General features: G+C 50.0%; 1 protein-coding gene across 5 annotated transcripts in view; it reads right to left on the minus strand.

Annotated features, from left to right (window-relative positions):
- Positions 1–2,662: 2,662 nt before the first annotated feature.
- Positions 2,663–22,347, minus strand: part of PACS1 (phosphofurin acidic cluster sorting protein 1) — a 126,877-nt gene continuing 107,192 nt past the window's right edge. For all 5 annotated transcript variants that reach the window (XM_060255063.1, XM_060255080.1, XM_060255068.1 and 2 more), the window contains exons 16-24: positions 20,681–20,835; positions 18,334–18,444; positions 16,479–16,581; positions 14,324–14,366; positions 6,934–6,976; positions 5,906–6,041; positions 4,579–4,805; positions 3,834–3,953; positions 2,663–3,057 (exon numbers count right to left, since the gene is read on the minus strand). In XM_060255063.1, coding sequence (XP_060111046.1) covers positions 2,945–3,057; positions 3,834–3,953; positions 4,579–4,805; positions 5,906–6,041; positions 6,934–6,976; positions 14,324–14,366; positions 16,479–16,581; positions 18,334–18,444; positions 20,681–20,835 — 1,051 coding nt within the window. In that variant the 3' untranslated portion in view covers positions 2,663–2,944. The remainder of the gene's footprint in view (positions 3,058–3,833; positions 3,954–4,578; positions 4,806–5,905; positions 6,042–6,933; positions 6,977–14,323; positions 14,367–16,478; positions 16,582–18,333; positions 18,445–20,680; positions 20,836–22,347) is intronic.

Here is a 22,347-nt window from a genome sequence, read left to right on the forward strand (position 1 = left end):
ATAAGATTCCAAGTTGTGCTTATTGAAGGACCCCCCTGCTCTAGATGCACGCACAAGCAGCACACAAGTCTTCACGCGGAGGAGCCAGCTGCCTCAAGCCCCCCCCCCCCCCCCCAGGGATAACTGACATACCAGAATGTTGCAGGAGGGATTTCTTCAGTATTCAAACATCAATGGGGAGGAGGGGACCTCATTCAAGGCAGAAGATAGACTACATGCCAAAGCCTATTCCATGGGATGGGGAGTTCAAGGAGAAGAGCCCCAAGGTCAGTTTCATATGGAGGGTTGAGAATGTCAGCTGGGATCCAAGGAGAATGTGAGAGTCTGACTGGCAAAGCTGTGCCGTGGAGCTTAAACTCCGGTGGGCGGCAGGAACCACGGCTGCGATCGCATGCACCAAAATAATGCACTTTCAATCCATTCCCAATGCATTTTTCAATTGGAGTTTGCCAGTTCACACAGTAAAATCCAGTTGGGAAGTGCATCAAAAGTGGATTGAAAGTGCATTGTCTAGCGTGTGTGATCGCAGCCGGCGAGAAGAAATGTTTAAAGCAGCCTATGGGCTAATCTGCAGCCACCGAGACGTCTCATCGAGGGGAAAAAGATCTACTCGCTTTGAAACAAAATGGAGGTGGGCTGGTGCCCGGCCTCTTGGTCAAAACAAACAGCTGAAGAAGGCAAGGTCTGGTCTGAAGGAGAAAGTTTAAAGGAGGGGGGAAGTCGAGGGAGAAGAGAGCATCACCCAAGGGCCATCGGTTGTTCCTTTCCGCTCTGCCTTCTGACTGCAAAGCCTACTGCGCCGCCTCTTCTGCCCCTAACAGCTCGGAAACTGACAAAGTCACTTTCAGGTATGCAAGGCTCTGCCCCAGCTACACAGGACCGCATCTTCGGACCCTGGAAAAAGAGAATCAGAAACAGAGTGGCCAGGCTGTGTGCCCCATGTTTCCCGTCAAAGCCATTCCCGGCTGCACTGAGAGCATTTAGCCCTTTGAAGCTTTGTGGCCCACAGCCGCTTCCTCATCTGGCGAACCAGACCGACCATGTGGCTTCAAGAAGTACATTAAAGAAGACTGATCCACGTGCGCCCTGTCAAAGGCTGGGGCTTGCTTATTGCTGGTCAGAAACAGGAAAGATCTCGGCACACTTTCCGGAGCTAGAACACTTGCATGCCCCTGATGGCAAAAGTTTGGAAGATCGAGGAGTTGCAGGGATGTCCTTCTGTGTCCTCGCAAGCCACCTTCGGGAAGCGTTGCTGTTCTTTGTTTCAAAAAGCACAAGACCTATTAAGCGACAAAAAGCAGCGATGCTCAGGCATGGGCAGTGGGGAGCGGGCGGTGTCTGGGGAAAAAAGCTCTCATCAAGCACACAAAAACAGCCTTTGGTGTGCTACAGAGAAACAGCCCCCCACCCTCCAACCCGCCTGCTTCCAAAGACCACAACCCATTCTGCATCCCTGAATCTCTATCAAACGGGCCGTCGTGAGGCTGAGGTCCAAACCCCCATGCAGATTTTCTTGAAGGAGGAATTCTCAGGGCAGAGAATGCTCCCTTCCCGTATGACAGCAGGCCCTTGGGAGGGAAAGGCTTGTTTGGCAAGGTCTGTAGCTTTCAGTATGGCACAGACGGCCCGCCCGCCCCCACCCCGAAGAGCCAGGGACGCAGACCCTGCCTGTTTAAAAAAATAAATCCTAAAAAGATGGGACTGGCTGCAGCCTCCCCACCTTAGAAACGGTAGAGGTTGAGAGTCTGCGGTTCCTGCAGGGGATGCACTTGTCACACGCAAAGCTGCCTCAAAGCACTCAGTAGGTTAAAAGGGGGAGGGGGGGGAAGTTGAAGTCTGAGACTTCTGAAAGGCGGCTTGGGAGTTGCGTGAGGCACATCCCTCGTCGCATGGGGCACACGTTAATGCTTCGTGTTTGTTGGGCAACGTTCTCCTCCTGCCCAAAGCGGTGGACAATCTCCCCCTCCCCTCCCCATGCTCCCCTGTCACGCCGCACTAGCGATTGGGGCCTCCCCTGGAAAGTGCCTCTTGTTTGCAAGAGACTAGGCCGGATCTCCTCGCACGACGCTTTGCAGGGAAGGAGCAGTTATCCCAATTACTCAGTTTGAAAAACTATTGTGAGGATTACTACAAGCACAGAACGCCAAACAGGCACATCTGCCTGTTTAGGTCCACTTCTGGTCCTACGTCTTCAACTTTTCCTCCTCTGGGTGAGGAGTGGGAAGCCTCACGGGAATGGGTTAAGGCTCCTTCCAGCAGCCTGGCGCTTTCTACCCAGCAGCAGGGGCACAAGGAGGGGGAATAAAGGCTAAGTCCGAGTTGAGTCTCAGAAATAAAACTGCCTTCATGGCCTCTGCAAGCTTTATGCTTCTGGAAAGGCTGAATTTGAAAAGGAGAGCTTTTGAGAGAGAGGGAGAGAGAGAGAGAGAGAGAGAGAGAGAGACAGCGCGCGCATGTGTGTGTTTGGTGTCGCTCTCCCTTGGCTCAGCAAAGCTAGAACGCAGAAAAAAAACGATGATATTTGAAGGTGGATGTTTCATGTACTGCAACTTCCCTAAGACATTCTTCAAGAACACACAGATGCACCGGCTCAGGGGAGGGAGTGTGCGTGGTGGACATAGAATCCAAGCCTCTGGGGGGGGGGTCCGTTCCCAAGACACGATTCGCTCAACACAAGTGGAGGCTGGACAACCAACGACACGACGTGGCAGCAGACATGAGAAAGCAGTCGGCGGCAGCTCCTGGGCCGGAGGCAAAAAACGCAGCGTCTCTGTTGGCACCAGAGCCCGGTCCCTCCCTGAGGAGACCGGATCGACACACAGCAATGTAACACAGGTGAAGTGACCGCGGGACGGCGCTGGTTTGGTGGATGGTTCGGACAGACGTGACGCCACCTTGTGGCGGGGCGATGAGGACGCGGGAGGGGGCGGCCCTGTCGCCGCCATCAGGCTGGCTTGGAGCCAAAGAGTCCGACGGGGAAGTGCTTCACATGAGTGGGCCACTGGGCGGCTAGCTGGAAAAACTTGATGTCGCTCCATTCCACTCCATCGATGGAAACTAGAAGGGAACGGAAAGAGAATTCAGAAAAAGAAGCCTGCTGGCTGAGAATTCACTTCACACCTGGCTTAGTTTGCGCCAAACACTCAAAAGATCTGGTTTCAAAGGCAACACGCACATGAAAAAACTCTAGTTCAGCTAGGAAGATGGCAATATCATAGAATCATAGAGTTGGAAGGGACCTCCAGGGTCATCTAGTCCCACCATCCCACCACACACACACACACACAATGCAGGAAAATCACAAATACCTCCCCCTAAATTCACAGGATCTTCACTGCTGTCAGATGGCCATCTAGTCTCTGTTTAAAAACCTCCAAGGTAGGAGAGCCCACCACCTCCCGAGGAAGCCTCTTTCACTGAGGAACCGCTCTAACGGTCAGAAAGTTCTTCCTAATGTTGAACCGGAAACTCTTCTGATTTAATTTCAGCCCATAGGTTCTGGTCCTACCTTCTGGGGCCACAGAAAACAATTCCACATCATCCTCTATATGACAGCCCTTCAAATACTTGAGGATGGTGATCCTATCACCTCTCAGCTGCCTCCTCTCCAGGCTAAACATGCCCAGCTCCTCCAACCTTTCTTCGTAGGACTTGGTCTCCAGACCCCTCAAGACTATTCTAAGATGCAGCCTTCCATGTAGCCAAATCTTCTTTGGTGTTTTTCCTTGGCTTGGTTTTGGATCCCACTCTTCCACACTGGCCACACATCATATTTATACCCAGGATATTCCCGCCAGGGCACCTGGTCTTCGTTCCCAGACCGAAGGGGTTACCTTTCAGCATGGTCTGCTGCTGCTTTGCGGAGCAGATTAGCCGACTGATCCCATCGATCATTTGGCTCTTGGAATCCACCTCCCTCTCTTTGGGTTTCTTGCTCAGGAAAATGGTGGGAACTAGAAAAGAAGAAGAACCTGATGGGTGAAGATGCCTCATTTTTACAAGGAAAAAGTGTAAGGATGAAAACAGGCAGGGAAAACACTCCCTACCGCTCCCTATAGCCTCTAATGCTGCACAACATCCAAGAGTACAGCTGTGGAACCAAATGCCACACAAAGGCTAGGCAAGTGGAAACCCGAAAAAGAGCCTTCTTGGTCATGGCACCAGAACTAGGAACTCCCTGAAGGGAGATTTGCCTGTCTCCCTCCATCATTGACTTCTGCAAGCATGTGAAGATTTTTTGTTTGCTTTGTTTGCCATGCCCTCAGTAAACTTTTACTGGTCCTCCTCCCTGGTTGCGCTGTGTTTGTTTGTCTATATGTTTTTACTATATTGTTTGGTATTTCACAGATACGTTTTAAATGCTATTTTGTGTTTGAGGCCTCAGGGACCCTTTTTGGGTGGAAAGGCGGAATATAAATGTTTTAAATAAAAGATGGCGGTCAGTTCCGTCTGCAAGAAGGAGACAGCCGATATCCATTTTTGTTCCCTTGTCAGCCTAGATAGTTCTGCCTTTGGCTTGGGCTGCTGCCATCAAGGCTCCGCCCCTTTCCTCTGGCCACCCCGTCCACAACAACTCACCTTTCTTATTCTTCTCTTTGGTGACAACGGTCATGGCCATGGTCCCAGAGGGCTGGGTTTCCCCGCTGTTTGGAAGCCGTGACACCTGCACTGAGCGGAAGACGCTCTTGAGCGTGTTTTTGGAACTGGCATCCTTCTTTTCCCCTTCCTTCTTCTTTTCGATGGGCTGAGCAAGCCAATAGTCCACCTGCAACCCAATGACATCACCGTAGGGGCTATTGGGGGACCTGCAACGGGGAAGAGAAGGAGGGGAGAGAGTGTGAATGAAAGCTTTGTATGGCAAAGAGCCCCTTAAGCTCCTAGTGGGAAGGTGACCTGGCCAAAGAGGAGACAGAAACTGAGGTGCTGCTGTTTGCATTCCTGCCCACCCGAGCCTGACAAGCTCGTGGAAAGGCAGCTTCGGCATTTCTGATCAGGAAAGGTCATAGACTCTCCTGAAATGTAGGAGCTGCCCTTGTTCAGAAAAGCTTGTGCTATTATGTATCATCATCGTAATTATTGAAACAACATTACTATTTTAACTCAAAATGCTACTATTTTAACTCAAAATGCTACTATTTTAACTCGCTCTGGTTTGTTTCATACTTGATGTTAATGTTAATTTTACTGTTGAATTTCCATTTCTTGTTATTTAGTCATGATTCTGTGTAACCTACCATGAGCCCTTTTGTGGGGAGGGCGAGATAGAAATTAACAAACTTTATTTAGAATTGTTCCTGGAGTTGGGAAATGTAGAAAGGTTCCTGAGTTGGCAAGAAGGGAAGCAATTAGGTCAGGACAATTCCCCTCTTTCCTCACTGAAGGAGGAAAAGAGATCCATTGGGGGTCAGAAGGTCTGCTGCAATGATGACAAGACTTGTTGGAAGTCACACGACAGGCTGTTGACCAATGTTCCCTCTAAGCTGCAGAGTCTTGTGAGCAAGAATTCTACTTTGTGAGCATAAATTATTGTGCCCTGGGGCCTGAGCTAATTTTTCCTGAGCTGAGACAAAAATGTGTGAGCTGGAGGCAAAAAATCTGTGAGCTAGCTCACGCTAACTCAGCTTATAGGGAACACTGGTGTTGACACGGCTTTTGACTCAGCCCTGCCTTAAAATGGCCTTCAGGCAATTGCTCGCCCGAGTCCTACACGGCTTTCTCAACCTTGGCCTTTGGAATGAGGAGGAGACAGCAGCATGTCTGCTCATTCCCGGCGTGTGGAAGCCCACAGCACTGACACCTGCCCTGAGCCCTCAGCACTCGTTACGACTCTCCCCAAAGAGCATGGGAAGGCCCCTCTTCTCCTGGCGGGTCCGAAGCCTCCCTCGCCCAGTTGCTCAAGACTTACCCCATGACCGCCAGCCCGCTTGTCATAGAGGGAGACGACGGAGGAGTGGCAGTGACGTCCCTGGCGAGGCCGGAGGTTGAGGGGGGAGAAGTGGACGGGACCGTGAGGCTGATGACGGGAGTGTCGTCTCCTTCGCCTACAAAGGAAGGAGAGCACGAGGCTTTGGCCGGGAAGGACAAAGAGGAGACATGTTCTTATAGCTCACAGCCACTTCGTTGTTTACATCAAACAACATCAGCACCCAGCCTCTCCATCGGGGCCTTTTGGTATCAGGAGCGCACATGCAGGTGCAAATGAAGAAAGGAAGCAAGGCTTTCCAAACCTGTAATATCTGGGACATGGCTCCTCCATCCCTCCAAACTGAAAATTGGAGTCCCACCTCATTCTTACATTAAACACTCATACCTATACAACCTTGTGATCAACTACCAGAGCAATAGGCAAGCGTTCCTCACAGTTCTCTGTGTGTGGAGTGCCATGAAGTCATGGCTGACTTACGGCGACCTCGTCGTAGGGTGTCCAAGGCAAGAGAAGTTCAGAGGTGGTTCCACCATTGCCTGCCTCTGCGTCACAACCCTGGTATTCCTCCCCTCCAGATACTGACCAGGGTTGACCCTGCTTAGCTTCTGAGACCTGATAAGATCATGCTAGTCTGAGCCAGCCAGCCAGGTCAGGGCAGATCAGTGATAGCCAAAGATAAGACTGCCAGACTGCCGCAGGGTGGCCCATGTCCGCTTTTTCCTAACCGTTCAGAGTTCTGTGACTGCACAGTGTGTGTTCTGGGCCACACAACACTCCAGCCCCCACTGCAGTAGCACTCTGCTGCTCCCCCTGCACGCAATTTGAGACACTTGTAGCTCTAGCACAGTAGGGAAGTGCAAGTTTTTCCTTTCTTGCAAGGCAGAGCCGACTGTTTCCAGATCAATCCTAGCTAAATTGCCCTGTTTCGCACTCAGGAGAAAGCAGTTTAAAATCCAGATGGGTTCATAAGAACCTGCAGTGCACCAAGCCACGCAGTTAAATCGTACCTGTAGCTGCAGGAGAATCTTCGATGAGGCCCACTTTAACCACCTGAAACGCAGGGAGGGGAAATCAACAGGGAAAGCCTTTCAGAACAAATCATGGCAAATAATTTATGGACAAGGCAGAAATGAAAACCCCAGCCCTTCCTATGGCAGGCGACTTGATCTGATTCTTTCCTCTTTCCTTGTATGTGTGTGTGTGTGTGTATACATAAATATATATATAAAAATAAATAAAAATCAGGGGTCACTTTGTAGAAAAACAGATGATGGAGCTCATTAGCATATGCCACCCACCCTCCCCCCAGCCAAAAGCAACCCAATGCAAGAAAGGAAAGTCCTGTGTGAGCAAGGCCTGCTTCGGCTGGCTAGAGATTGCCTGGGGCTCTCCTAGGTCACTCCCCCCCCCCGCCCCCGCCACCACAGTGAAAAGGCCAGCAAGCCACCCACTGCCCAAAGTCACATAAGAAGTGGAGAAAGGGTGATGCAGACTTAATGAGGGCTGCTGGGGGGGTGGCAAAGCTCCTGGTGGCTGGCTGCCCGCTCTCCTAATCCAGGGATTGTTATGCAGCTGCACCTACTGTTCAGTGGACAAGGTAGGTGGGGAGGGGGAACCCTCAGAAAGGTTCAGGAGCTGCACTCCTGGGAGCTCCTGCTGAATTCAAGGCCTGTATGTAATCATCAACGAGTGCAATCAAAGTGGTTTACACAACAAAGACAATTAGAACATCACAAAGCAAAAGAGCTGTTTATGAACGGACCTAACACCAGGCACAACAAAGAAGAGCCTCAGCAACAGCGGGTGAGAGGTGACCCTTAAGAGGGAGAGTCAGGGGGCGCTCAGCTGAAATGGGACCCTTTCTGTATTATAATGAAAATACAGCACACATTGTACGTCTTCCTGCTGTGGGCTAGTTTTCCCAATCTGTGCTTCATCAGTCCTGTATTCACTTGCAACTGTCCGAGACTCTGCAGCCGGAACCAAAGAACTTTGCATAGCTGAAGGCTGGGACCTGCAGGCTCATTAAGTTACATTCAACAACAGCTCTTGTGATTGACAGCCAAAATGAGGCATCTGAATTGGTCAGGCCTAGGATAAATCTCAGGACCCCCTGGCACTCTGCCCTCCACGTAGCTGCCCAATGCCCTTCAGGCTCCAGTACAAATCCAGCCTCTAAAGACCAGTCTCAAAAATGTTTGGCGTGAAGGAAGAGGCCTCAGTGTGCTCTGGCTTGCCCAGTCCTGACTCACTATCAACAGTGTTAAAGTTTCCTTGCAAACAGCAGAAGCACCTTTCTTCAGTCGCCTTTTCCACGCAGAGCTAATTCACGCTTTTAAAAGAAGCATGTTTTTTCTAGGCCTTTCTTTGCTTTCTTATTGGGCACTTAAATGAACCCTGGGAACCTAATGGTACTGCGCTTTATGCCCACCACTAAATTCCACAACTGGCAATGACAGATCCTTGCCTTAAAGACTAACAAAATTTGTGATCCGGTATGAGCTTTCGTGAGTCACTGCTCACTTCTGAAGTGAACAGCTCATACCCTGCTATAAATTCTGTTATTCTTTAAGGCGCTACTGGACTTTTGCTCTCTTTTAAAGCTATAGATATCCATCTAGAAGAAGAAGATGACGACTTCAATTTTATACCCCGCCCTTCTCTCTGAATCAGAGACTCAGAGCAGCTTACAATCTCCCTGTGAGGTGGGTGAGAGGGCTCTCACAAGCAGCTGCCCTTTCAAGGACAACTCCTATAAGAGCTATGGCTGACCTAAGGCCATTCCAGCAGCTGAAAGCAGAAGAGTGGGGAATCAAACCCAGTTCTCCCAGATAAGAGTTGGCGCACTTAACCACTACACCAAACTGGCTCTCCTCGAGCCATGCCTGTAACTGTGCTCTAAATTCAGACCACAGTCAAAGATAGAACAAATCTCCCATGTCAGACAAGTGGGGGTAAACCCTAATCACTCAGACAATGACTTCAGGCTTCTCTTTTTTGGTGGCAAGATACAGCCAATCCCATGGGTTTTCAAGACAAGAGACAACCAGAGATGGTTTGCCATCGCCTGCCTCTGCACAGCGACCTTGGATTTCCTTGGAGGTCTCCCATCCAAACATTAACGAGGGCCGACCCGGTTTAGCTTCCGAGATCTGGCTAGCCCAGGCCATCCAGGTCAGGCTACAGGCCTCTCTATTCAAGGTCATGCTCTAAGAGTTACCCAGAAGTCTGCAGGGCAAAGTCATAAAAAGAAGACCAAGGTCTACTTGCTGACATACCCAAAGGCTAAAAAAAGGGATTTTGTTTTGTTTCAAAAGCTCTCAAGCTGCCCTACTTTGTTTAAAAACTGCATACCCCTTTACTTTCCTCGTGTAAATGACACAGGGCTTTGAGAGCATTCCATAGATTAATGCATCTGAGGTTTCCCCTTAATTGGCTGTCATTGCATCTGCGGCTCCAGTGTGCACTCCTGGGACACAGCAATGCTGAGTCATCCCCTTCCTGCCTGGCTCAGGTTGACTCAGATTTCCCCACTGCTGGGGTTTTGGTTTTTGGTTTTTTACAGTTCAGGGCTGCTACTTTTTTTTGGTACAAAAAAAAAATTACTGTTTTTCTTCCTGCTGGGCAAGCTAATTCCTTTGCAGAGAAAGAGTGGCCCCAAGCGGCTGGCACGATCTACATTTATCTTGCAGTCGTGCCACTGAGCTGCAGAAACACCGTCCCCGTCCCCCCTTAAAAACCAGGAATGTCCTTTGCATCATGTCTCTTGTGAAACAATATAGGAGGGGAGAGGCTTGGCGTGATGGCAAGCAGTTTGGGTGCTGGGGGAATGGGAGGATAAAATACTTTTTTTCTGGCTTTATAAATGAATTTTCCTTAGGCAGAATTTACCTTTTTTTGGGGGGGGGGAAATGGTGATGACCAGGGCTTTTTTTTTGTAGCAGGAACTCCTTTGCATATTAGGCCACACACCCCTGATGTAGCCAATCCTCCTGGAGCTTATAGGCAGAGCCGGAGTGTGGGAGTAGGCGGGATAGGTGGCTGCCTAGGGCACCACTGGGCGCCCCTCTCTCCCCTGATGAGCCAGGCCAGAGCTTGCGCACAGGAATGCAGTACGCAAGCGTCAGCTCTCCCTGCCCCCGATCACGCTTCCTGCAAAGCACAAAGCCTGAGCACGGCCAGGGCTTGCTTACCGCCCTCCTCGCCCCTGGCCTGCCTGATGATGTCACTTTTGGTGACATCATCGTGCCGTGCGTGCAATTTTGTTTCCCAAGGGAGCAACCGGGAAGGGGGGTGTGTGTTGTGCAGGGGTCTGCCTTCAGTGGTAGTACTGTAAGCATGGCCAGCACTAGGGATTCTAAGAGCCCTGCAAGCTCTTGGAGGATTGGCTACATCATATATGTGGCCTAATAAGCAAAGGAGTTCCTGCTACAAAAAAAGCCCCGGTGACGACAAAAACAAAACAAAACACACACACCGCGGTCAGCAGAGGGGCTTCGGGAGCACAGATCCTACTCCCCAGAAACAGCAAAAACTGAGATGAACAAGTGAAGCTGCCTTATACTGAGTCAGACCTTCAGTCCATCCAGCTCAGCCTTATCCTCTTAGACTGGCAGTGGCCCTCCAGGGTGTCTTTCACATCACCTACCACCTGATCTCCTTTAACTGGAGATGCGAAGGATTAGAACCTGGGACCTTCTGCATGCCAAGCAGAGGCTCTGCCGCTGAGCCACATCCCTTCTCTTCTTTCAGTCACCCGTGGCACTAGGTACGGGGAAGTTTCTTCCATGTGCCACTCACTCACTCAACTCCCAAATGAGGAGCAGAGAGAAGCAAACAAGGCAATGTTGGGACAATGGAACTGGAAAGATGACTGTTTCAGAAACAGAGGGAAGCTGCGCAGGGGCCTTCTTTTTGCCGCTCAACGAAGGGCAGAGGTTCCGTTTACATGAATGTTTTATGGCTCCTGCAAGGCAAACTGTAAGGGTATAAGAGTGCTTACAGAAGAAAAGGGAGTCAGTGCTATGAACCATCTGGGTTGCACTGGCCCACTGCACTGCTAGTGTTTCAGACTCTTTACTGCTAGATTCCAAGGAAGAAGAAGAAGAAGATATTGGATTTATATCCCACCCTCTACTCCGAATTCCAGAGTCTCAGAGCAGCTCACAATCTCTTTTATCTTCCTCCCCCACAACAGACACCCTGTGAGGTGGGTGGGGCTGAGAGGACTCTCACAGCAGCTGCCCTTTCAAGGACAACCTCTGCCAGAGCTATGGCTGACCCAAGGCCATGCTAGCAGGTGCAAGTGGAGGAGTGGGGAATCAAACCCGGTTCTCCTACATAGAAGTCCGCACACTTAACCACTACACCAAACTGGCTCTCAGGAAGAAAAGAAAGGGAGCAAAAAAGCAAACACCCAACAGAGAGTCAGCAACCCCAGGCAGATCTCGCACTTATGTCACTGTGGGCTCTCTTTTAATCAGGTTTGGAAGTTACACCTGAATACCTAAATCAGGTGTGTCAAATATGTGGCCCAGGGGGCCAAATCAGACCCCAGAAGGTTCCAATCAGGCCTGCGAGCAAGTCTTTCTTCTCCCTCTCTCTTGCTTCCTTCTGTGTCACAGCTTGCTTTGCCAGGCTTGCTCAATCACACAGAAGCTACAGAGCAAAGCTTCTGTTTTTCCCATTGTCTGAGGCTCCTCCCTTGGGGAGGAAGAGCTTGCTTTGCTAGGCTCTCTCAATTGCATAGCAGAGCTACTGAGCCAAGCTTTCTTTCCTTGTAATGGCTGAAGCTCCACCTCCTCCTCATCTCCCGGGGAGACAGGGAAAGAGCCAGAGCTTCCTTTGCCCATTTCCCTCAATCACACAGGAGAGATACAAAATCTATAATTGTGTTTGTCTGCGTCCTTTATAAAGTTTATATCTCTGCTACCTGGCATAACATTTTATAACACACGTGGCCCAGCTCGACAAGGACTCATTTATGTCAGATCCGACAAATGAGTTCAACACCCTTGATCTAACTGGTGGCTAAAGTCTGGTCATAAACCAGCATGTGAAACCCAAATCTCAAGCGGACACACTGATCGTGGGTTGCGTTTGATGCACCAAAGTGTCGGATCTGCAGGAGTGCACAGAGAGTAAACCACAGCTCTGGCAATTTCCCTGCCCTTCTACTTACACAGGTAACACGCAGATGAACCAGCCAATGTCTCGCTTTGCCTGGCTTCAGGGAAAGCCAAGCAAGTATTTATTTATTTTTTAAGAGTCAAGCTGATAGGAGAGGCCATTGGGAGGCGACCGACGCAGGATGCCCTGCTTTCGGTTGTTTGCGGCCTCGCTGCTCTTCAGCAGCTGGGCTCTGGCTAGGCTTCCTGCCAAGCCCGTAATAAAAAGTGCTCGATCCAGAAAGCTAAATTTAGCACTGGCAAACGGAATCTGATTTAATGTTATTACATCTGAATTTTGGCCGCCAACTCCGCTCCCCATCGGAGAGGGTGGTGGGAGTCATTTGTCAGAGCTGCCGTTCCCCGCAGCAGGTCACAAAGAAAGGTGACATTAATGCAAATAAGATGGCTCTTGGCAGTTCACTGGGATGCAGAATGTTCCAAAAAGGCAGCTTTTCCTTCCCTAATGCAAGCCCCTGTCCCAATACAGAGAGACCAGCGGCCTCGTGCATATAAAAACAAGGATACTGAGGAATGACAGGATTTCTGGTGTGTCTGATGAGATCACCAAGCATTTGTCATACAGATATATATAGAGATATAGCTATGCCTATATATATATATATAGATATAGATATATTGCCTGCAGCTCTCAGCAGATGGGCCCTTAAATGCGGCTTCCGTTCTCAACAACAAAATGAACAATTTCCAATAAAAAATGATAAACCAAGCAGTAATAAAATGGCAGAATAAAACAAAAAGCAGTGTTCAAACATCTCTTTTCACCCCAGGAAGTAGTTTTTTTTTAATCAGCAGTTAAGAAAACAAAAGATAAGGGAAAGGGCTGGTACCAGGCTACTTGCTGGGGAAGGCAGCTCCAAAGTCAACGGGCCACCACAGGAAAGGCCCCACCACAGAAGCCACCCAGAATAGAGATCCTGAAGGGACCGTGGCTCAGTGGTACAGCGTCGGTTTGGCATGCAGAAGGTCCTAAGTTCGATCCCTGGCATCTCCAGTTAAAACAAAACCATGCAGGAGGTGGTGTGAAAGACCTCTGCCAGAGACCCTGGAGAGCCACTGCCAGTCTGAGTAGACAAGGCCGACTTCGATGGACCGAGGGTACTGACTCAGCATAAGGCAACTTCATGTGTTCATGAGGGGTTCTTAAGAAGAAGAAGATATTGGATTTATATCCCACCCTCCACTCCGAACTTCTCAGTCTCAGAGCAGCTCACAATCGCCTTTACCTTCCTCCCCCACAACAGACACCCTGTGAGGTAGATGAAGATATTGGATTTATATCCCACCCTCCACTCCGAAGAGTCTCAGAGCGGCTCACAATCTCTTTACCTTCCTCCCCCACAACAGACACCCTGTGAGGTAGATGAAGATATTGGATTTATATCCCGCCCTCCACTCCAAAGAGTCTCAGATCGGCTCACGATCTCCTTTACCTTCCCCCCCACAACAGACACCCTGTGAGGTAGATGAAGATATTGGATTTATATCCCACCCTCCACTCCAAATCTCAGAGTGGCTCACAATCTCTTTACCTTCCTCCCCCACAACAGACACCCTGTGAGGTGGGTGGGGCTGAGAGGGCTCTCACAGCAGCTGCCCTTTCAAGGATAACCTCTGATAAGCTATGGCTGATCCAAGGCCATTCCAGCAGGTGCAAGTGGAGGAGTGGGTAATCAAACCCGGTTCTCCCAGATAAGAGTCCGCACACTTCACCACTACACCAAACTGGCTCTCTTAAGATGAGGGGAGGGATGGTGGCTCAGTGGTAAGAGCATCTGCTTGGTAAGCAGAGGTTCCCAGGTTCAATCCCTGGCATCTCCAACTATAAAGGGTCCAACTAGGCGTGAAAAACCTCAGTTTGAGACTCTGGAGAGAAGCCGCCAGGCTGAGTAGACAACACTGATGGACCGAGGGTCTGATTCAGTATAAGGCAGCTTCATATGTTCATAAATTCACCCTTGAACTTCAGAGGAAATTGTTAAGAAATAAATACTCTGGGGACAAAGCATTACACCTACTGATAAGGAGATGATCCTAAGGTATGATACCCTGGCAATGGGTTCCCTCTGAATGCAAGCCAGAGTAACACACACTTCCCTTCTGACAAATAGATGGATTTTATAGCCAAATTGATTTTTATTTTTTAAATACAACCCCATTCTTTCCAAACAAAGGAGTGAAATATTCAAGAAATGGAAATCCCTCTTACCCCAATGAAAGGAATGAACTTCTGGTAAGAATCTTCATCTTGGCTGGGGGTGGAGGGGGGGGAGAGAAAGAAAGCAGCAGTGAAAATCTGATCAGTGGGAAAGACAGAAGAGAAAAAACAAGCTATGAAAAGGGCAAGGGCTTCCCACGTTCGTTCCCATTTTAGCTTAATTAAGATGGGAGAAAATGAGCTGGAAAAGCAGCTTTGCCCTTACCTGTCACTAACGCCCATCAAGTGGCTTTTGTGCAGTCACGCACCGGCAGTGTTCCCTTTAAGCTGAGTTAGTGTGAGCTAGCTCACAGTTTTATACCCCCTGGCTCACTCATGTTTGTCTTAGCTCAGCAAAAATTACTCCAGAGCAAACTACTTTATGCAGTAGCTCTCAACTTTAATGCCAGTAGCTCACAAAGTAGAATTTTTGCTCACGAGACTCCGCAGCTTAGAGGGAACATTGCACACCGGATGTGCAGAAGCCACAACAGAGAAACTTTTAATTTAGCATCTTACACTCACACAAAAGAAACAGGCCTTTGCTTCCCCCCAATGGCTCTGAGAGGACCACTTCAGCCCCCTCCCTCCCAGAATTTTCAGCGACTGGCCTCACAAACAAAGCTTTAACGACTTGCTAAAAATTAAGGTTTCCCAGTCCAAGTACAAGAGCCCCGTGGCGCAGAGTGGTAAAATTGCAGTACTGCAGTCGGAGCCCTCCGCTCACAACCTGAGTTTGATCCCAGTGAAAGCTGGTTCAGGGAGCCAGCTCCAGGCTGACTCAGCCTTCCATCCTTCTGAGGTCAGTAAAATGAGTACCCAGTTTGCTGGGGGGAAAGTGTAGATGACTGGGGAAGGCAATGGCAAACCACCCTGTAAAAAAAGTCTGCCGTGAAAACGTTGTGAGAGCAACGTCACACCCCAGAGTCGAAAACGACTGGTGCTTGCACAGGGGACTACCTTTGCCTTTAATCCATGTACGCTTTTAATTCTGTATGTCCCAGCAGAGGACAAGCATTCGCTGTACATTGTAATGTAGTAGTTCTAAGGTAAGCAGCAAGCAGAACAAATTAGCACCGCTTAAAGCCAGGAATGACGACTGACTGGACTAGTTTGTGTTGGATTTTGTAAGATATTGGATTTATATCCCAACCTATACTCTGTATCTCAAGAGTCTCAGAGTGGTCACAATCTCTTTTACCTTCCCCACCCCACAAAAGACGCCCTGGGAGGTGAATGGGGCTGGGAGAGCTCTTGCAGCAGTTGCCCTTTCAATGACAACTCCTTGGCTGACCCAAGGCCATTCCAGCAGGTGGAAATGGAGGAGCGGCGACTACAAATAAGCTACAACAACAAATAAGAACATTTCATTGATGACATGGGGGTCCCCAACACTGAACAGGGATTCACTAGGGGTCCCCAACACTGTGCCCATGGGCACCTTGACGCCCAGCAACACCTTTCCTGGTGTCCACGAAGTGCTTTTAAAAAGTGGGTGGGGCCTCTATCCAGCAAGGCGTCTGATTGGCCACTGGAGATTTAATTGACTTTGCAGATTTTAAAGTGGCTGTTTTGGCAGCAGCTGTTGCCGCAGCTCAAGGGATCTTCACTGGGGGGGGGGGGCGGAAGGTTAAGCTGCAGCAGCCACTTCGTGGCTAACTGCACCTCCTGTGGCAGCCAATCCTGTGACTCTGCCCACCATGCTGCGTCAGAATTCCAAAGGTGCCCGCACAGGCTCAAAAAGCTCGGGGACCCCAATCTAGAAAAAAGAGCGCTTACAGCTTCCATGGAAATCTGGTTCTCGAACTATCTTGTGATGGGAAGGACAACAAAGCACGCTCAGTATCCTCCACTCTTCCCCTGGTCACAGAGTCACAAACTTTGCTCCAAGACCGTATTGGGGGGGGGGGGGGTGAGGGTTGTTCTGCTTTGTTTGGGGAAGGAAGAGGGCAGACGTTTGCAAGCAGCTTTGTGCAAACTATGCTCACAGTATGAGATGGGACAACCCTGCACCCGATGCTGTCCAGTGTCTACAGCTACGCTGCAAATAAGCACAGGTCCTGCTAACGTGACTCATCCTGTGTCAGCTTTTACTAGCCTTCCTGGCCAAGGCCGTGCAAGTTCAGCTCGCCCCTTTAAATCAGGCGTCAGAGAAAAAGGGACTCACAATTTGTGCTTGCAGGTCAGCATCGCCTCGGCTACTGGCAACTGGTGGGTGACGCTTGCTCCGCTCACGTACTGCATGATCCGGCCGACCACGTCGAAAGGCTCTGGAGAAGGACACAGCCCAAAAGGGAGAGGGGACGCTGAAGCCTCAGCATGCCAAAGGCCAGGAGAGGAAGAGATTCAGGCTCTCAAAGCCACGTGTGGCGCTGGAATTGGCCCAGAGGCCAAACGACCTTCATACTGGAGAGGTGATGACCTGGAAAGGAGGGCCAATGCCAGGGCTGGACTGGCCATTTCATTGACGCAGAAATTTCCCGGTGGGCCACAGTGACCAGGAGCAAGCCGAGTCAAAGCACGACAATTCTCCCAACACCTCGGGGCTGTTAGGCTCAGGCCTCTTATCACCAGGGCTTTTTTTTGCAGCAGGAACTCTTCTGCATATTAGGCCCTACCCCCCCCCCCCGATGTAGCCAATCGTCCTGGAGCTTACAGTAGACCCTCTACTAAGAGCCCTGTAAGCTCTTAGAGGATTGGCCACATCGGGGGGCGTGGCCTAATATGTAAAGGAGTTCCCGCTACAAAAAAAGGCTTGCTTATCAGCAAGTGTCATCTCCTGCATTGCGGCTGACTTGCAGGAGGAACCGATGGGTGAGCTAATACTCCTCATGGGTGCTGCTGAGGGGAGCAGCCCCTGAAGTGCTGGCCTGTGGCAACGCAGGGGGCCGCTCAGTTTGACTTCTTTCGGGTCCATTTCCACTTCCCAGCCAATGCATCAAGCTGCCGTACCAAAGTCAGATAGGCTGATGGACAACGTCGCTCAAGCAGAGAAAGTTCTCGTTTTAGCCCCTGCTAAACACTCCTTCTTTGAAGAAGACGACGACTGCAGTTTTATATCCTGCCCTTCCCTCTGAATCAGACTCAGAGTGCCTTACAATCTCCTATATCTTCTCCCCCCGCAACAGACACCCTATGAGGTGGGTGGGGCTGAGAGGGCTCTCACAGCAGCTGCCCTTTCAAGGACAGAGTCTCAGAGCGGCCGACAATCTCCTATATCTTATCCCCCCACAACAGACACCCTGTGAGGTGGGTGGGGCTGAGAGAGCTCCCACAGCAGCTGCCCTTTCCAGGACAACTCTTGCAAAGAGCTATGGCTGACCCAAGGCCATTCCAGCAGCTGCAAGTGGAGGAGTGGGGAATCAAACCCTGTTCTCCCAGGTAAGAGTCTGCACACTTAACCCCTACCCCAAACTGGCTCCCCCTTGGCTGGAAGTGACTGGAGCGAACCTGGGACCTTCTGCAGGCAGGGCAAGGGCTATATCCTCGGCGTATGGCTCCCCTTCCCCGGACAGAGGGGAAGCACACCAGGGGCAGAGACAGGTCTGCCAGCAGAAAAACGGGCCTCATCTTGATGCAGCAACCACTGCGAAGAGCCACTATCTTTTCCCAAACGTTCCCACCCCCCAACAAATACGGTTTATTGGCATGTTTGCTGCAGCAGTCGTCCCCAGCTGTGATTCACTGGGCACACGAGCTTCCAGTTTCCGGCGCAAGGTGCTTCTCCCCTTGTCAAGGCTTGCTCGGCTGATTCCAGCCGATCCTGTACTGCTTGTTTTCAAGTACCGCTAGCGGCGTTGTCCCGAGGAATCCTAGCTAGGAAGCTGAGACAGGACCACGCTTGCCAAGCTGGGGCACTGTGCTGAGCCTAAGACCCTGTGGGAATCTTGGCGACGTTTGCCTCTCATTTACATGAAACAGGCATAATCTGGCAAGAGGAAACTCAAGAGTTTTATCAAAGGGGTAGGGGGGCGTGTCTCTTTCTACCACGCACTGTATGCTCACCATCACCACCTCCTTACCTGCTACAGGGGGCTCAGCTTTACCAAAAACCTCTCTCCATGCAGAGTCCTGAAACATATTGCCGTATCTGCTGTCCACCGTGCCCATGTATTTTGCTACAGGGTGAGAACCTGGTGGGGGAAAGAGAGAAAGGTCTGTCTGCAAGTTCCCTTGGGAAGCCCTGTCAATCAAGCGCCATGATGAGGCAGGGAAATGGCTGCCAATCCAGCACAGCTTTCAGGGCCAGGAGCCATCCCTTCCTCAGCCGCAGAGCTGCAGGCATCCCAACCTTTCCTGGCCCCCCCTCCCCTTTATTTCACAGCACCATAAAGGAGAATCCTTATCCTGGTTTTCACAAGTGGGACTCTCCACCAGTTAAAGACTGGGATTAACGGTCTTAAATTAATTGGATTTAAATACTTCTTCCTACCGAAGTCTCAATCTCCCCAGATTTATTCTGCACATTGTTAACCACCGCAAATCATCAACAAAAGCTACCAATCACAATCAATGTCTTGCTTCCTTCAACTGTGGGACCAGAACCAAAACAGCCCCCAAACAAACAGGAGGCTCTTCAGATCTCAGAACTGCCAGTTCGAGAGCCGGTGTGATGATAGTGTCAGACAAGAATCCGAGAGACCCAGATTCGAATCCCTGCTCCGCCATGCAAGCTCGCTGGGGGGCCTTGGGCCAGTTGCACACACACTCAGCCTAATCTACCTTGCAGAGTTATGAGCACAGACTGGAGGAGAGGAGAAGGCGCAAGCCACCTTGGGTTCTCAATGAGGAGAAAGGAGAGGTATAAATGAAGGAAATAATTTTTTAAAAGAGCCAGAGTCGGTACAGTGAGAACACTACACTAGGGCAGAGAGATCTGGGTTCAAATCCAGCCATAAAGCTCACTGGTGGCCTGGGGCCTAACACTCACTCACTCTCAGCCTAAAGCCTTGCTGTGCAGGGGATGGAGGGCTAGAAATAAACAGGCAAATGAACAAACAAATAAATAAAGTGAGTGGGGAGAGACTTATGAACACTACCCTGAGTTCCCTGGAAGTAAAGCAGGGTTTTAAAAAAATGCATGAACAGATTAAAATTTCCCTGTCACTAACTGAAACTGGCACAACCAATCGAGGCTTGCAGCTCTGGGCAAGACCTCATCTCAGCGCGCAGAAGCGGCAGCTGCTCTCCACGGGACAGACAGAGACGGAGTGCAAAATGATGCTTCAAGCCTCAGAAGGAAACATCCAATGCATCAAGGTGGCTGACAACGCGCTGCTCTCCAGTGTGTTAACAGCTCTGAAAACGCACAGGGCAAAGGACTCTCTCTTCCTTGTCCTAGTAATACGGCAACTAGAGAAAAAAGACCGCGTCTTTTAAGCACGGATCCTCCACACTGGTCTACAGGAAAGCTAAACTCAAGTCCAGAAGCACCTTAGAGGCCAAAAAGATCTTCAGGGTATGACTTTTGAGAGCCTGAGCTTTGACTCTCAAAAGCTCCTACCTTGAAAACCTTGTTGGTCTCTAAGATGTTCCTGGATACGAATCTATCTCTTCTACTACAGACACACACACCTACTCTCCTATGCAAATACCTGTTTTATACAATTCTATCCTATCCTTCCTGAATCCAGGTCCCACTCCACTTACAGCTACAGCTGAAGAGAAAGAAACTGGGCTGTTAAGGAATGCCTGGCTCAGCCCTCCCCGCATCAACACTTTAAGCATTGTGACTCTTCACCACTATATATAATCCTTGGATTCCATGACAGAGGAGCCCTACGGCCATTTTGAAGGACCAGGGAAGACTGCGGTGTAAAACTTAAGGCAAAGACAGTCCCAGACAGTGAATGTGCTAAGTGGTTTTGCTCAGCCAGAACTTCCTTGGTTTGCTCGCCGCATCTCCAGGGACTTGTTCAAGATGGCCCCAAGATCAGAACAAAATTAAAATCAGGGCTTTTTTTTTTGCAGCAGGAGCTCCTTTGCATATTAGGCCACACACCCCTGATGTAGCCAACCCTCCTGGAGCTTACAGTTCTTAGTACAGTGCCTGCTGTTAGGAGTTCCTGCTACAAAAAAAGCCCTGATTAAAATCAAACCATTGCTAGCAACAAGTACAGTCATGACTGCCAACACAATAAAGCAGCATCTGCAGCAAAAAGAAAATCCATACCGCCAAGACCAGTCAAGTAAAGCAGGTAAACATAACCCTCGCCCCCCGCAAGAACAGATTAAAAAAACCACTATTAAAAAAATTAGAAAAAACCAACAGCATCAATGTCTTTTTGCTCTTCTGTGCAGATGTGGTGTGTCCTGAGGTCACTGAACACTTAAGCCGAACTGCAGACCCAGAGAGAGCGGCCTCATTACCTAGAGGGACGATGAGGAACCTCATGTAGCTCAGCCAGTCGGATGTCTTGTTGGCCAGCTGCTTCACAAAAAACCTCAAGATGGCGCTCAGGTAGCTCTGGCCACCCACGGACACCACCTTCACCGGACGTGGCATGGAGGAGTTGCAGTTGCAGCTGCAGGGAAAGAAAGCTGGGCTGTGAAGGACGCCTGGCTCAGCCCTCTCAGCACCGGCCTGTGCAAAAGCGGGAAGCCACTGCCTTTTAGAGCCAGGCCGGGCCAAATGCCAGGAGTCGGGCGGCAGGGACCTCTTGGCATCGAAAGCGAAACGTGAAATGCAGAGATGTACAGACGGAATCTACGGGCACTGCCGACACCACATGGCCTGGTACTCCCCCCCCCCTTATGCAAGAGGAATCACAGTGGGAAACCTTGACAGCCCTCGCTGCAGGTTCACAACAGTCACGCAGGCTCTTAAATACAGTCAGACCTTTCAAGGGGACCTTTAGCACTTCCTTTTAAAAAGCTCAGAAGGGTTTACGGGCACTCCCAATGGCTTCTCAGCCAGGCACTGATCAGGCCTTCAGCCGTTCTGCACTCAACAACACCACTTCGCCGAGTGCTCTGAGATACATTTCCCATGCCACTTAAATTTCCGCCTGATGTTACCGAGCAAGGTTGCCAGCTCTCCCGTTCCACTCTATTGAGAATGACCCCTTTCACTGCAGGGATGACAAAGCTCTCGTTTTCGTCCACCCTGTGTTACCACATTGAGCCCCGTATCTGTGAAGGGCCAGCAAGTCTAATGAACAAGCAGCGGATGCTCCTTTGGGGGCTACTGTCTGCACCGTCCAAATGCAGGGAAGCTGCAAGCTATCTGGCCCATATCTCCTCTCTACGCGTTGTGAGTCTACAACAGAAATAACAAAGATTGTGGATCTGTCTGCTTGCAAAAGGCGAATGGTCCACAAGCACAGTTATGACTGCGAACAGGAAGCAGAGGGAGGATTTAATTCTTCAACTCCCTACTTTGTTTTACTGCAATCTGTCTTCCCTGTCTCTTTATTAGCAGCTTAAAGAGAAAAGACAGGTTTTTAGAAAACGCTCCCGCCGCCTATGAAACTTTTAACAGGGCCACTTCAAGGCCAGTGGAGTGGAAGAATTAAGTCCAGTGCTTTTTTTTTTGGCTGGCTTGGCATCAGGGGTGTGGCCTAGTGTGCAAATGAGCTACTGCTGGGCTTTTTCTACAAAAAAAAGCCTTGGTTAAGTCTCCTTTCCCCCCCTTCCCATGTGTCCAAAATAGGGCTAGCGGGAGTACACATTTTACTTTGGTCCATGATTTGTGCTCTGTCTGTTTTGGCCCACAGTGACAGAATGGTGAAATAAGAGTGCTTCTCTCATATAAAGCATGAAGAAGCCCTGCAAAAACACCAGCCCTTATCCATTCCAGATACTTTCTCTTATCTGCGGAAGACTATACATAGCCAGGGAATTACTCCAACATCCCTCTCGCCAGGAGCAAGCGAACAGACCCTCAAAAACTTCAGTGGAGCTTTAAAATCAAGCCCCGCCTCCCCACAATGCACCTGTACGAACCCAAAATCAAAAGTCTTTCTGGAGCTCCGCTTTGCCATGTAATGCAAGACAGGGTCCTTTGCGGAAGCTGCATCCACAGAACAGAGCTTCTG

This window comes from Heteronotia binoei, chromosome 1 (genome assembly GCF_032191835.1).
Source record: "Heteronotia binoei isolate CCM8104 ecotype False Entrance Well chromosome 1, APGP_CSIRO_Hbin_v1, whole genome shotgun sequence".
Taxonomy (NCBI): domain Eukaryota; kingdom Metazoa; phylum Chordata; class Lepidosauria; order Squamata; family Gekkonidae; genus Heteronotia; species Heteronotia binoei.